The sequence below is a fragment of the Panthera onca genome, chromosome D3 (genome assembly GCF_046562875.1).
Source record: "Panthera onca isolate mPanOnc1 chromosome D3, mPanOnc1 haplotype 2, whole genome shotgun sequence".
Taxonomy (NCBI): Eukaryota; Metazoa; Chordata; class Mammalia; order Carnivora; family Felidae; genus Panthera; species Panthera onca.
Genome location: NC_138350.1, coordinates 43,024,913 through 43,041,236, shown reverse-complemented (window position 1 = coordinate 43,041,236; position 16,324 = coordinate 43,024,913). Strand labels below are relative to the sequence as shown.

Here is a 16,324-nt window from a genome sequence, read left to right as displayed (position 1 = left end):
CGATCGCACGGTCCTTGAGTTCAAGCCCCGCATCGGGCTCTGTGCTGATGGCTCAGAGCCTGGAGCCTGCTTCCGATTCTGTGTCTCCCTCTCTCTCTGACCCTCCCCCGTTCATGCTCTGTCTCTCTCTGTCTCAAAAATAAATAAACGTTAAAAAATTTAAAAAAAAAAAAAAATAGATTTCATCATTCAGTATAAAGATTCTCATTTAATTATCTTGTATATCTAGAGCTCAGTCTCTACTTGTCCTTAAGTAGATAAAATCTCTCCTGTTTCCCAATTCTCAAAAGCTTAGAAAAAAAATTATCTGTTGTACAACCTTCTGAAGTTCTTAAATTACTTTTATTCTGATTCTTTTATGTTTTCATCCTCCTTTTGGTTCTGTGGCAGGTTGTGGCATAGCACACTGTGTAAATATAAAGATTACACCTGAGTTAAGATTTTCCTATTGCCTCAGTGACAAAAAGACAACGTGATAACTCCCTTATTCTTTCTCTTTCCTTCTTTTGGAACTATTGACCTAATAATCTGAAAAGAATGTAAAAGTAGATGAAGCACTAGGAAAAACACTTGGTATCAATATTCTAATATTCATTATCTCTTGTGGATTATCTGCCTCATTCTCTTTCCATCTAACTTTATGTCTCTCAGTCTTTGAAATTTAAACTTGTAAATGGTGGATTTCTTGGTGTATTGCCAAGTATTTAAGTATATGAGAACTTCCAACTTGCCCACATCTAATCAATGATTTGGAGATGATGCATCTGAATTCTTGAACATTAATTTCATTTTTATATCACTTCTGAATATAATTAAAATATTTGGCAATGGTTCCTTAGCTCTGTTTCTTAAGCAGTATGTGTTTATGCAAGTAAACTTTGATAGTCTTCAGCAGTTAACTTTGATATTTAAATTCGCTGTATTGGATATTGATTTATATATAGTCTCTATGTCTCTTATTTGGGTAAAGGAATCAATTGCTGATTTGCAATGGTACATACATAAATTTTTTATAAGTTAAAATTGCTTTACAAATACATAAAACCTGGAGCCAAGTTGTATTTGTACTTTGTACTTTTGTAGCATATTATTGATGATAATGTAGAGTTAGGAGTCCTCAACATGTTTTAATCTGGAGAAGCTGATTTCTGTGTTTGTGATGGAAAAGATGGAATTTAAAACATTTTACTTTCAGATTGCTACATATGTCATGGTTTTAAAGGAGGTTTATGTATACACACACACACACACACACACACACACACACACAACTAATATGTTAACTTGTATGTAAGACATGAGTAAGTAAACAGAGGAGAAGCTAGTATGTAGTTTTTAATTCGTCCCTGAGCTTAGTTCACCTGCTTTTGTGAAGGGAATGCACCGGAAGGAAAAACTAAAATTCTCTCCTGTAACCCTGTTGTTTTAAATTGGTGAAAACCTGGGGCTCCTGGATGGCTCAGTTGGTTAAGTGTCCAACTTCGGCTCAGGTCATGATCTGACAACTTGTGGGTTTGGGCCCCGCATCCGGCTCTGTGCTGATAGCTCAGAGCCTGGAACCTGCTTCAAATTCTGTGTCTCCCTCTCTCTCTGCCTCTCCCCCACTTGCACTCTGTCTGTTTTAAAAATAAATACAGGGGCGCCTGGGTGGCTCAGTCGGTTAAGCGTCCGACTCTGGCTCAGGTCATGATCTCGCGGTCCGTGAGTTTGAGCCCCGCGTCGGGCTCTGTGCTGACAGCTCAGAGCCTGGAGCCTGTTTCAGATTCTGTGTCTCCCTCTCTCTCTGACCCTGTCCCATTCATGCTCTGTCTCTCCCTGTATCAAAAATAAATAAACATTAAAAAAAATTTTTTTTTAAATTAAAAAAAATAATAATAAAAATAAATACACATTTAAAAAATCTAAAAAAATATATTATTATAAATTGATGAAGACCTTCACATATCCTCAGCACCTTTTTTTGAGTTCCAAATTTCATTTAATTTAAATGGGAACAAATAAAAAAGGGCTTATTTAATTCATAAAATGCCTTTGATGTACAAAATTTCTTAAGAAACACTGAAATGACAGATAAAGTCATAACCTACAACAATCCATTGAAAATACATTAAAGAAAACACTGGCAGATAATCCAAACCTAGAGTCATAAAGCATAAATATTTTTGGCATATATTCTCATAGGAGAAATAACTTGAGTGTGGGGTATTTTGGCATACACAATTTTGTATAAAGGTCAAAATTTCGGTGGCTTTCACATATTTTCTGTGAGGAATTACTGGTAGTAAATTGGAGGAGTAAACGAGCTGCAATTTGGAGCACACCGAAGGAAAATTTTCCTAACAATAACTTGATGCTTTTGTAAGAGTATTTGTGAGTGATTAGCAACCTTCTGTGTGTTGTTTAATGTAAAACTTCCCTTTGGGTTTGTTTTTTTTTTAATGTTTATTTTTGAGGGAGCGGAAGCAGGGGAGGGGCAGAAAGAGGGGGACCCAAGATCCAAAGAGGGCTTTGCCCTGATAGGCTGATAGCAGTGAGCCTGACAGGCTCAAACTCAAGAAATGTGAGATCATGACCTGAGCCGATGTTGAACACTTAACCGACTGAGCCACCCAGGTGCCCCTAAAACTGCCCTTTGGTTTTTAAACCATCATTTATAAAGGGTAGCTTTAACTGGCTAATTCAGGGGGGAAAAGCAGAACTGTAAAATAATCAGAATATATACCTACTCTGTGTGTCAGATGCCTTGAAATATATAAAAATAGTGTCAGGATATGGTCCCTGATCTTACAAAACTTACTAAGGAACTACTTAAGGAGACAAAACAATTATTGATGAACTAAGAAGTTGCTGGGAGTAGTTGGGAGAAGAGGATTGTTTTGAGCTGAGTTTTCTCATTATTTTCTCCACCTTAACAACTATAAGTTAGGTGAAGAGGAGTAACAAAAGCAAAAGACAGGTACATGGAAGAAGTTGGTACAAGAAGAATATTCAATTCAATTAACTGCAAAGCTTTTTAGTTAAGGACAGAATAGCATGGTGTTCTAGGAACACAAGCTCAGAAATTAGCCTGCCAGGGTAAACTCTATAGCTTTGACAGTTACTGATAGAGTATACCCTTGGACAAGTCAGTTTACCTTCTAAGCTTTGGTGTTCTTCATTTGTAAATGGAGGATGATTGTAGAATCTATGCTATCTTATATTCATAGGAATATAATATACATTCATGGGATAATATACATAGATTAAATGTGACATTACTTGGAAAGCACATGTCAAACAAGTGTTCGGTAAATGTTACCTATTGTTGTTACGATTACTTTAAGACTTAGATGTTTTACAGCTTTTATATGTGGGGAAAGGCATTATATATTCCTGTTAGGGTCATGATTTAAGCATTGTACTTGAAAATTGCTTACTTTTTTATTTTTTTGTGTTTCAAATCATAAGACAGATATAGAAAAAAATACTCTGATCTCTAACCTGATATAAAATAATGATTTCTAATAATCATCTTTTTCCTTCAGATATTTCTAATAAACAATTATATTTAAACAGTAATAATATTTATATTTAAATACCTTGATTGTATTAGTCAAGGAATTTCTGGTATGCACAAACTGGTTAAAGTAATAGCAGCTGACCAACTCAATTCTATGTTTTTTGGCTATTTATTAAGTTCTGGTATCACATACTTAAAAGTCTTTATTTATACCTCTTTAGTTTGAAAAGAATTACAATTGGACTTTAACACTAGAATTAAGTACCCCCCCCAACCAGATTTTAGCAATTTTATTGAAATTATTATAGGTGTTTTACCAAAAAGTTTGTCAGAATATTGTGCTAAGAAAACAAATAAAATGCTTGTCTCTTATTCTTTGTATCTAGTTGATTCTGCCTGCATTCCTTATTTATTTATCTTCTATTCTTATCTTCTGTGAGTAATAGGACACCTCTCTGTACTTTTGCTTGCTCTTTCTTGTGTAAATCATCGCTCTGATTTGTTCCACTTGCTGCATTTTTTATTTTGCTAAATAGTTTTATAAGTGTTAAATGATATTTAAAGTCTTCTGTATCATATCCCATTTAAGCTGCAATCCATTCCAGTCTTGCCTGGCTCTAAAGGGTATTGTTTTACTTCATACTTTTATAATTAAGTACTAAATGTTAATTTTATGGGAAAAGTGGCTTGGAATTTTTTTCTGCAATATTTGTATGGCCATTACAATTGATTTGTGTGATTGAAGCATGGAAGAGCAAATTGTAGCACTTATTCATTTAGCTGTGTTCAAATGCCTGTTGCTGCATGCCATCAAACAACTTGTAATAGCTTTCCTCTTACTACTACTTAAGGCTGAATACTATATATTCTTTTCCTCCTAGAGTCAAGAATTGAAGGCTGGCTTTCAATACCAAACAGAGGAAATATCAAACGATATGGCTGGAAGAAACAGGTATATATGCCTTGTTTTTTCTAATTGATAATCTGTTATATATTTTACTTTTAAAACATACTTGTATTAATTGCTCTGTTATTAGCATTGATCTTAGATTAATACAGTATACTTTAGACATAAATGACAAGTATTGTGCTTATTTTAAACCACATTAATGTTGCTCTTATATATCTTCCTCTTTTTTTCCTCATTTCAGTATGTTGTAGTAAGCAGCAAAAAAATTTTGTTCTATAATGATGAGCAAGATAAGGAACAATCCAATCCATCCATGGTATTGGACATAGAGTAAGTTGCCTTTCGTTGAATTTTAAATCATCAGGGTGTTAACTTATGATAATTATTTTTAGACATACAATTTAGTTTGTTTTGTTATTTAAATGATATTGCCTACTTTTCCTAATTTTAAAACTTCATATTCGGGGCACCTGGTGGCTAAGTTGGTTGAGCATCCGACTCTTGATTTCAGCTCAGATCATGATCTCACAGTTCGTGGGTTCAAGCCCCACATCGGGCTCTGCACTGACAGTGTGGAGCCTGCTTGGGATTATCTCTCTCCCCTTCTCTCTGTCCCTCCCCCACTCTCTCTATCTTTCAAAATAAATAAACTTGAAAAATTTTTTTAAATAAAAAATATTAAATCTCCATATCCAAAATCTCCATATTAAATCTAACTTTAGCAAAATGTAAGGGGGAAGATTTTGCAAAGCTGATACATGTATTCTAAAGACAAATTTTTTATTTCAAATGTTTATTAGTTTTAGGTTCAGAGAGCATCTCCAAAAGTGCTGTATATGATTATGCAGTCATTGTTAAGGATATACAAATACATCTTTTGCTTTTAGTAGTAGATCACAGAGGCCTTTAATAAGCTTAGGATTTTTCCTTGTATTCGTTCTAAAACCATTTCTTAAGCACTGCTGTCTGTATCATCGTGAGTGCTATAGATTGTACAAAGGTGAGTAAGACAGTTCCATATTTAAGGAGCTTACATACAAGTAGTAGAAAAGGTAAAACATGCAACAAAATATAAATTCAAAGTGAGATGTGGTGGGTGCTATTCATGAAAAATATAAACTTAAAATGAAGTGTTGGCATTCGTTTGGAATTAAACATTTGTGAAATCAATTATATCTAGAATGTAAAAAGAATTGAGCAGCTACCAGAGCATTCTGAAATTTTATTTCCCATTTTTTTCCTTTTTTCAATTATAGTTAACATACAGGGTTATATTAGTTTCAGGTGTACAATATAGTGAGCCAACAATTCCATATTTACTCAGTGCTCATCACAATAAGTGTAATCTTAATCCCCTTCACCTATTTTACCCACCCCCCCACCCACCTCCCCTCTGGTAACCATCAGTTTGTTCTCTAAGAGTCTGTTGTTTTTTTGTCTCTTTTTTTTTTCTTTGTTTATTTGTTTCTTAAATTTCACTTACGAGTGAAATAGGGTATTTATCTTTCCCTGACTGACTTATTTCATGTAACATTATACCCTCTAGGTCCAAGGTCCGTCTATGTTGTTGGAAATGGCAAGGTTTCATTCTTTTTTATGGCTAATACTCTATTCACCCATATCTTGGCTATTATAAATAATGCTGGAATAAACATAGGGGTTGTATATATCTCTTCAAGTTAGTGTTTCCGTATTCTTTGAATAAATACCTGGTAGTGGAATTACTGGATCATATGGTAATTCTATTTTTAACTTTTTGAAAAACCTTTGTACTGTTTTCCATAGTGGCCGCACCAGCATGCATTCCCAACAGTGCACAAGGGTTCCTTTTTCTCCATATCCTTGCCAACACTTGTTGTTTCTTATATTTTTAATTCTAGCTATTCTGACAGGTATGAGGTGTTATCTCGTTGTTGTTTCAATTTGCATTTCCCTGATGGTTACTGATGTTGAGCATCTTTTCATGTGTCTGTTGGCCATCTGTGTGTCTTCTTTGGAAAAATGTCTATTCATGTCCTCTGCCCATTCTTAAATTGGATTCTTTGGGAGTTTTTTGGTGTTGAATTATATAAGTTCTTTATATATTTTTTATATTAACCCCTTATCACATACATCATTTGCACATATCTTCTCCCACTCAGTAGGTTGATGGCTTGTTCTGTTGATGGTTTTTTTTTGCTGTGCAAAAAGCTTTTTATTTTGGTGTAGTCCTAATAGTTTAATTTTGATTTAGTTTCCCTTGCCAAAGGAGACATATCTAGAAAAATTCTTTGACCTTATCAAAGAGATTACCACTTATGTTTTCTTCTAGAAGTTTTATGGCTTCAGATCTCACGTTTAGGTCTTTAATCCATTTTGAGTTTATTTTGTGTATGGTGTAAGAAAATAGTCCAGTTTTATTTTTTTGCATGTAGCTATCTAGTAATTTTCCCAGCACCATTTGTTGAAGAGACATTTTCCTGTTTTGTATTTTTGCTTTCTTTGTTGCAGATTAATTAATCATAAAAACATGGGTTTATTTCTGGGCTCTCTATGCTGTTCTATTGATCTATGTGTTTGTTTTTGTACCAGTACCATACTGTTTTGATTTCCTAATTCTTTGAAGAAGCATTGGTTGTTAAAATTTAAGTGTTCGGGGCGCCTGGGTGGCTCAGTCGGTTAAGCGGCCGACTTCGGCTCAGGTCATGATCTCGTGGTCCGTAAGTTCGAGCCCCGCGTCAGGCTCTGTGCTGACAGCTCAGAGCCTGGAGCCTGTTTCAGATTCTGTGTCTCCCTCTCTCTGACCCTCCCCCATTCATGCTCTGTCTCTCTCTGTATCAAAAATAAATAAACATTAAAAAAAAAATTAAAAAAAAAATAAAATAAAATAAAAAAATAAAAATTTAAGTGTTCAACCTAAATGGAATAATACATAAATACTAATATTAGAGACATCATCTTTCAACTAAGTTAAATGCTTTCAGATTGATGAAAGTTTGTTGTCTTACCTTTTTATTGAAGTATAATTTTTATAAAATGCCTAAATCATAAGTGTTCTGTTCTTTTGACAGTTACAAACACCCATGTAATCATTACCCATAACAAGATAAAGAATATTTCCATCATCCTAGAAAGCCCACTTATACCATTTTCTCAGGGGGGAAAAAAAAGAACATCTGAATTCTGTTACTGAGTTTTGCCTATTCTAGAACTTCATATAAATGGAATCATATGATATGTATTCTTTTGTGCCTGGCATCTTTCACCCAGCATAGTGTTTTGCTATGTGTATCAATTGTCTGTTCCTTTTATTGCTGAATAATATTCCATCGAATTAATATATCTCAATTTGTTTATCCATTCTTCTGTTGAGGAACATTTGGCTTGCTTTCAGTTTGGGGTTGTTATAAATAAGACTGTTATGAACATTCTTTTGGTGGATTTATGTTTTTATTTTTCATGTGTAATTACTTAGTGGAATCCTGGGTATTGAGTAAATCTGTGTTTAATCTTTTAAAAATCTACCAAATAGTCCGCAGAAATAGTTACACTGTGTTATGCTCACCAGCAGTATATGAGTTACAGTTGTTCCATGTTTTCACCATCACATGGTGCTGTCAGTCTTTGATTTATGCTGTTCTTTTATTTTATTTTTATTATTTTTAAGTAATTTTAATACCAGTGTAGTTAACATTTTAGCTATTCTAATGAAGATGAAATGCTGTCTCATTATTGTCTTAACTTGTATTTTCCCCATGACTAATGATACCAAAAATTTTTTCAGATGTTTATTGGCCATTTGTAGATCTTAAATATCTCCATGTCTTTTGCCCATTTTTAATTGGATTACTTACCTTTTTTAAGATAGATTTGTAAATCTTTTTTTTTTTTTAATGTTTTTTTAAATTTACTTTTGAGAGAGAGACAGAGTACAAGCAGGGGAGGGGCAGAGAGAGAAGGAGACACAAATCTGAAGCAGGCTCCAGGCTCTGAGCTGTCAGCCCAGAACCTGACATGGGGCTCAAACTTGTGAACTGCCAGATCATGACCTAAGCTGAAGTTGGAAGCTTAACCGACTGAGCCACCCAGGTGTCCCTGTAAAAGTTCTGTATATATATTCTGGATATGGGTTCTATATCAGAAACATGCAGTGCAAATATTTCCTAATCTGTGGCTTGCCTATTCATTTTATTTATGGTGTCTTTTAATGGAAACAAATTTATTAATTTTTTAAAAGATAGCTTTTTGTAGTCTGTCCAAGAAATTTTGCTTCTCCAAAGATTGTGAAAGTATTCTGTGTTTTCTTTTAGGAGCTTTCTATTTCTAGGCTTTACATTTAAGTTCTGATTTAAAAAAATTTTTTTAATGTTTATTTATTTTAGAGAGAGACACAGAACGTGAATGGGGCTGGGGGCAGGGGGAGGGTGCAGAGAGAGAGGGAGACACAGAATCTGAAGCGGGCACCGAGCTGTCAGCAGAGAGCACATCACGGGCTTGAACTCACAAACTACAAGATCATGACCTGAGCCAAAATCAGACACTTAACTGACTGAGCCACCCAGCCACCCCTTAAGTTATGATTAATCTCAGAATTTATTTTTGTGTTTGGTAAGAGGTTGCAGTTAAAGTTACTTTTGTATGTGCGTGTATATTTTCCATGTGGATATCTGGTTATTCCAGTACTATTTATTTTTATATATTCATCTTGAATCCTCTAATCTTGTTTATTTACTAGTTTTATTGGGTTTTCCACAGGGGTTTTCTACAAATACAATCACATCATCTCCAAATAATGATAGTTTTATCTCTTTCCAGTCTATTATGCCTTTATCACATATATGGATTCATATGATCACCACCAAATACAGAGCAGTTCCATCACAGGGAACCATCATGCTACCCTTTTATAGCCATAACAAGTGCCATTTCTGCCCCCATCTGTAATCCTGTTCTCCATCTCCATAATTTTGTGTTTTTAAGCATGGTCATATAGGTGGAATCAAATAGTTTATAACCTTTGAGATTGTCTCTTTTCATTCAGCATAATTCTCTTGAGATTCATTCAAGTTACCATTTGTTTCTCTTTATTGTTGAGTAGTATTCCATGGTATGAATGTACCAGTGTTTAACCATTCATTTGGGCTGTTTTCAGCTTTGGGCTATGTATGAACATTCATATACAAGTTTTTTTATAAATATAAATTTTCATTTCTATGGAATAAAGGCCCAGGAATTCAGTTGCTGGGTCATATGTTAAGCATATGTTTGTTTCATTTTGTAAGAAACAGCCATGCTGTTTTTCAAAGTGGCTCTGCAATTTTTACATTTCTGCCACAATTATATGAGTGATCTAGTTTCTCTGCATCTTCGTTAGCATTTGGTGTTATTACTGTTTTTACTTTTTAAAGTCTGATAGGTGTACAGTGATGCCTACGGTGATTTTAATTTGCATTTCTCTAATGACTAATGATGTTGAACATCATTTCATGTGCTTATTTGCCACCTGTTTGTCCTCTTCAATGAAATGTTCATTTGTCTTTTACTGTAAATGAGTTTAATAGTTTATGTCCTGTTTATTTTCATCTTAGTAAATTGTTTCATGTTCGACCTGTAACCCAAGGAGATGTTTACAGAGCTGAAACTGAAGAAATTCCTAAAATATTCCAGGTGAAAACCTTAAATTCTAATTTTAGAAAATCTTTTATTTAATGACTAAATGCATTTTGTGAAGTATGCAAAAACACCGATGTTTTTTATAATTTGAAACTTATGTGTACAAATTAAGACTTTAAAATCTTCCTTTTACCATTCCTGAATGTAGATACTATATGCAAATGAAGGTGAATGTAGAAAAGATGTAGAGATGGAACCAGTACAGCAAGCTGAAAAGACTAATTTTCAAAACCACAAAGGCCATGAGTTCATTCCTACACTCTACCACTTTCCCGCCAACTGTGAGGCCTGTGCCAAACCTCTCTGGCATGTTTTTAAGCCACCTCCTGCCCTAGAATGTCGAAGATGCCATGTTAAGTGCCACAGAGATCACTTAGATAAGAAAGAGGACTTAATTTCTCCATGTAAAGGTAAGGCATAAAAATTACTTTTACAGTTTATAACAAATTAGAAAATTAAGTCCCATTAAAATAATTTCTTCAAGCGTAGCATTTTCTATACCAAGTTGAAAAGAGATTATAAGAAGTAGTATTTTGACACTAGAGGAGCAACATGTAGCTGTCATTTCACAGCTACAAATCTAGCTTTGAACATAATGTTTTTAAAGAGAATTACCGCCTTATAAAAAACTTACCTTTAAGAAATTACTCTAAATTGGAGAGAAGAGCTGTAGGTGAGTTCCACTATATTATCCCTCCTTGAATTTTTGCCTCCTGCTTGTTTTCTTTTTGTTCGGTTTTCACTGCCTGGACCAACATGCAGGGTCATAAACAAATGTCTTCTAGTTTAGCAAGGGTAGCTTGAGGGAAAGAATATAGACGATAGCTATTTTAAGATAAGAAACTTAAGTTCTACAAATACATTAATTTGTTTCACTTCTGCTTTTTTTAATTTTTTTTTTGCTTTATCTTAGTAGTTTGTGATTAATGTCTCCTTTTTAAATTTTCAGCCTTAATTAAGGAGAGATATTGTCCAAACTTAAGCATAGTAAATCTTTTAAAATTTTAAGAACTTACAAAATTGTACATTCAATGGGACCATTTTAGGTACTTACTGTATGACTTTATTTTTTCTATTTTTTAAAATGTTTATTTCTTTCTTCTGAGAGATAGAGCACATGTGCACGCAAGCCAGGGAGGGGCAGAGAGAGAGGGAGAGAGAGAGAATCCCAAGCAGACTCTGCACTGTTAGCATGGAGCCCAGTGCACAGTTCAGTCTCACAAACCATGAGATCAAGACCTGAGCTGAAATCAAGAGTCTGATGTTTAGTTGACTGAGCCACCCAGATGCCCCTGTATGACTTTGTGTCTTTTTTTTTTTTTAAACAGTCAGTTATGATGTAACATCAGCAAGAGATATGCTGCTGTTAGCATGTTCTCAGGATGAACAAAAAAAATGGGTAACACATTTGGTGAAGAAGATCCCTAAGAATCCACCATCTGGTTTTGTTCGTGCATCCCCTCGAACACTTTCTACAAGATCCACTGCAAATCAGTCTTTCCGAAAAGTGGTCAAAAATACATCTGCAAAAACTAGGTAAGGATTGCAGTGTTAACCTTTTTAACAAAATGTGAAAGTGATTGGTTAATATCTATTAAAATCTAAAATCTAATTGTTCTTTTCCCATAGAGGGCATCATTTGTAGTTAAGTATTTATATATGACATGAAATGACTTTACAAATTAGTTTGATTCCTGTTTGAAATTAATGATATTTATAAATTTCATATTTTGTTCCAAGTCCGTATCAGATTTCACTATCTTGGTTGGTGTACATGGCACATACTTAGCCCTTATAGTTTTAAACAAATTGTGGTTGTTTTGCAATCACAATTATTTGGTATTATCAGTGAAAATGGTGTTGCAAATAAACTTCCCAGTTAAATATCCCTCTCCTCTTTTTTTTTAACTGATTTTGATAGAATTTTTTCAAAATATTTATATGATATAATAAACAACTGCAGGGCATAATTAAAACCCTTTCCTGAAAAGAGGTAATAATGTCTTATTAAGTTCTCATTTTATACATTTTTATACATAAATGAGGCTCAGAGGAATCAAGCCACTTGGGCAAGATCACACAGTGAGTGGCATAGTCAGGGTTGAAACCTATTTTTATTTTTATCCAATTCTAAAGCCTATGTTTTTTCTCCTATACCAAATACTAACTTTCCTAGAGTGTAACCCCTATATTAAGAGGAACATTTTAATCTAGAAGCTGAGACCTAACACTGATTTGCATCTCTGCTAATGTCACTCAAGTCATCCAAGCAGACTTAAAACCATTTTTAATTCAACCATTTCTTCACTCCCTATTATTAATAACCAAGTCTAATTCTTTGAAAATGCCTAAATAGTTAAGCATTACACCTTCTGTATTCTTCACCCACCATACTACTCTAGTGTATTATCACCTGACTCCTGACTTATTTCTGTAAAATCCTGTATGACTGTATAGGACAAAGCTAGATCTAAAACTATGTAAAATTGAGTTATAGTTTTGTAAAAAACAAAAGAACACCATGTGTTTGAAATAGAGTAAAAGCAAAAAGAAGACAATACAAAGTGTATTTTTCCTTTTCCTATTTTCCAAATTGTGTGTATTAATCACATATAAAAATAATATTTATTTACCTTTCTCTCCAAATTTGTTTCTTGAATTTTTAAACTGAATATATTTCTTAAATTACAATTTTTTCTTTTTTTGTCCCCCACCCCCCACCCCAGCAGTTAACCACGTGACCTAACGCCTTGTGGAATCATGTGGAATGCTACCTGATAAACCAGGCTTCTTTAACCATGCAGAGCAGACAGGCTGTTCCTTTGACACAAATATCACAGGCTTCAGGGTTAAGATTGCTGTTATTCTGTCCTTGCTTTGGCACAAAAGCACACTGAGGGGTTTTTTTGTTTTTTGTTTTTTGTTTTAATTGCGGGTTTGCCTACAGGTAGATTAGATTAATTATTACTGTGTAATGCAAGTACAATTGGGGAAAGCTTAGGTAGATATATTTTTTTAAAAAGGTGCTGCCTTTTTGAATTTCTAAGAAAACGCCTGTCAATCATGATAGAACACAGTTTTCCTCATATGAGTGAGAGGAAGGGACTTTCACTTTCAAGTGGAATGGCCAATCACTATGAAGATCAGCTCATGGAAGGAGTAAAGAAAATATCTCAAAATGAGACAACTGAAATTCTTTTAAATGACTTCAGTCTTTGTGCTCTTGCAAGACTATACAAAACTATTTTAAGAAAGCAGTGACATCACTTGACTTCAGTGCCCTCACTGTAGAATTTAAAAGCCTCACTTTTGATTGCCCATGGTGGACTTACGGAGAATATTTTACATTATGCTTTACAAAATACTGTATGTGTTTCAGCACGTTTATAGATTGAGGAATGGGAGAAGGCAAAAAAACATTTTTTTTTACATTTAATCTATGCATTTTTGCCAAGCCATATTGAGTTATTTTACTACTAGAGACATTAGGAACTAACTGTACAAAAGAACCAAGTTTTAAAAGCATTCTGTGGGGTACATCATTTCTGTAATTGTATAATGTATTTCTTTGTGGTTTTAAGTGATAAAGACATTAAGTTAACAAACATATAAGAAATGTATGCACTGTTTGAAATGTAAATTATTCTTAGAACACTTTCAATGGGAGTTGCATTGCCCTTTTAGTGCCTTAATTTGAAAGAATTATTTTACTGCCATGACTAAATATAGAAATTTCAAAAGAACATATTTTCAAAAAATTATATGTCAGTGGGTTTTTCATTGATAATTGGTTTAATTTAAAATATTTAGAGGTTTGTTGGACTTTCATAAATTGAGTACAATCTTTGCATTAAACTACCTGCTACAATAATGAATGACTTTATAAAATTCTGCAAACTATGTAGGTTATATCAATATAAAATTATGACAATACATCTGTGATGTTTTCCAGTTAACATAGGAATTACCAGATAAATACTGTTAAACTCTTGTCCTATACAAGAGTTGATTCATATGGGCAGTATGATTTATTGTTTATTTTTTTAACCAAATACCTCCTCAATAATTTATAATGGCTTTGCAGTAATGTGTATCAAATAAGAAGCACTGGAAAACTGATTCGTCTCTAGGATGATATGCATGTTTCAAGTGGTATTGAAAGCCGCACTGATGGATATGTAATAATAAACATATCTGTTATTAATATGCTAATGACTCTGTGCTCATTTAATGAGAAATAAAAGTAATTTATGGATGGATACCTTTAATAATGACTGGTGTTTTCTCATGGCTGAAATGAATAGAAACCATGTTATAAATTAGTCCCTGACTGTATACCAATGTTTGTTAAATTCCATGCCTAGATTAAAGTGAGTTTTTAAAAGAAAATATCGTTTGGACTTTAAAACAAGTTGTTACAGTTGAAATGAAAAGTCGGCTAACGTCTGTTGGGAAGCAATTTTCTGTAAGTCCCTTGCATTTCTCCACATCTTGTGACCAGTGGCTCTGACAGCCTTAGTTCTGGACTATCTTTACCAAAGATATTTGTATAGTGAACAGCCTTGGACAATATCATGTCTCTGTCAAGAGAAAAGCAGGTTGTTTACAGCCCAGTATAATAAAAGGTAATGTCTCCCTCCTGAGCAAAAGTTGGAAGATTTTGTTGTACTCCTTAAAAAAGATTCAAATACCCTAAACTTCAGATTCCTCAGCTGTAATGCAAACCCACTGCATGCTCAGCACCCCCTGGGCCACTCTGTATTTTTGGGGGGAGAATAGGAGAACTGACAGGAATGTGAAGCTCATGCTGCTTGCTGTATTGTTAGTATACAATTGTTTGGCTCTGTAAGGTCCTATAAAGTGCAAAGAACAGTTAATTCTAATTAGTTTAAGGAGACGTGAGCATGGAACTCTTGAGAACTGACAAAGGCATGCCACAATGTGGAATCAGGTCAGCCAAGAGAGCTCCTTCTCTTCTAAGTTCAAAAAAACCACTCAATCCCAAAGTATACCAACATGGCAAGAACCAGGAGAGTGCCATGATCAGGAAGGCACACTACTGCTAATTCTTTACAGTATTTTGTTATGCCTGGTACAGTTCACACCAAGTTAGATGTTTTACAATTCCTGTTGCCACTTAATGAACCTTGTGTCCGGACACTGGAATCTCTGTCGACACTGCCTCAGAAAATCACTTTCATCATCTCACTTCTGCCTTCTATGGATACATAGAAGATGGATATGTATCCATAGGTGGATACATCTGCTTTTCCAAAACTAAACCACATCCAGAATTCTAACTGCAAGGAAATCAGGGAAATGTACTTTCAGTTTTCTAGCCACTTTATTACAGGGAGATACACTAAGAGGTTCAGCATCAAGCCTGCCCACTCACCACACCTGCAAGCCTGAACTGAGACCAGGAACACTGGGCTAGAAAGAGAACAGTCACTGTCCTTATTCGCAGGCTGGAAACTATGGGTCACTTGCCATTACTTGAAGTTTCAGCTTAAAATGACTTGTGTACACTTCATTTAAAATTAAAAAAAAAAAAGGAGAATCTAAACATGATAATCAAACCCTGCTTGATAAAATATGTTCTCAGGGACACCTGGGGGTCTCAGTTGGTTAAGTGTCCAACTTCGGTTCAGGTCATGATCTCACACAGTTCCTGAGTTCGAGCCCCACATTGGGCTCTGTGCTGACAGCCGAAAGCCTGGAGCTGGCTTCAGATTCTGTATCTCCCTCTCTCTCTTTGCCTCTCCCCTGTGCGTACTCTCTCTCACAAATAAATAAACATTAGAAAATTAAATAAAATATGTTCTCATTTTCTGTTCATATCACTAGAAATTCTATAATAATCCAAATTTAGTAATCATATAAATCAATGAGTTGGTTCTTACTGGGTTGCTAATTTGAGCTTCCAGTTTCTAATTTTCAATTTGTAACACTTCTACAATTCTTCCTGTTAAGAAATAAAGCGCAACTACTAGCAGCCATTTGAATAAAGACCATGTTTTTTTAAAAATTAGGTGATTGCGAATGGCATTATATACTACCTACTACACTTGCTTTATAACTCTGTGGTATCATTTAATGAACATGTAATTCTGCCATCCAACTGGAAATGAATTTTGTGTATGTGTGAAGATCAAAGGTTTTTGTTTTTTGCTTTTTCCTCCATGTGGATATCGAATTGGTCTTACAGTATTTATTGATGACTATCCTTCCCTGTGTCATAAACCAGGTGACCAATCTATTTC

The 16,324-nt window shown here is 34.4% G+C and overlaps 1 protein-coding gene across 4 annotated transcripts in view; it reads left to right on the top strand.

Moving 5' to 3' along the window:
- Positions 1-14,450, top strand: part of ROCK1 (Rho associated coiled-coil containing protein kinase 1) — a 162,384-nt gene extending 147,934 nt beyond the window's left edge. For 3 of the 4 annotated variants that reach the window (XM_060613397.2, XM_060613396.2, XM_060613399.2), the window contains 6 exons: positions 4,381-4,451; positions 4,651-4,739; positions 9,977-10,055; positions 10,210-10,471; positions 11,390-11,597; positions 12,788-14,450. In XM_060613397.2, the coding sequence (XP_060469380.1) occupies positions 4,381-4,451; positions 4,651-4,739; positions 9,977-10,055; positions 10,210-10,471; positions 11,390-11,597; positions 12,788-12,794 (716 nt within the window). In that variant the 3' untranslated portion in view covers positions 12,795-14,450. The remainder of the gene's footprint in view (positions 1-4,380; positions 4,452-4,650; positions 4,740-9,976; positions 10,056-10,209; positions 10,472-11,389; positions 11,598-12,787) is intronic. The other variant, XM_060613398.3, reaches the window with a different exon arrangement.
- Positions 14,451-16,324: the final 1,874 nt, after the last annotated feature.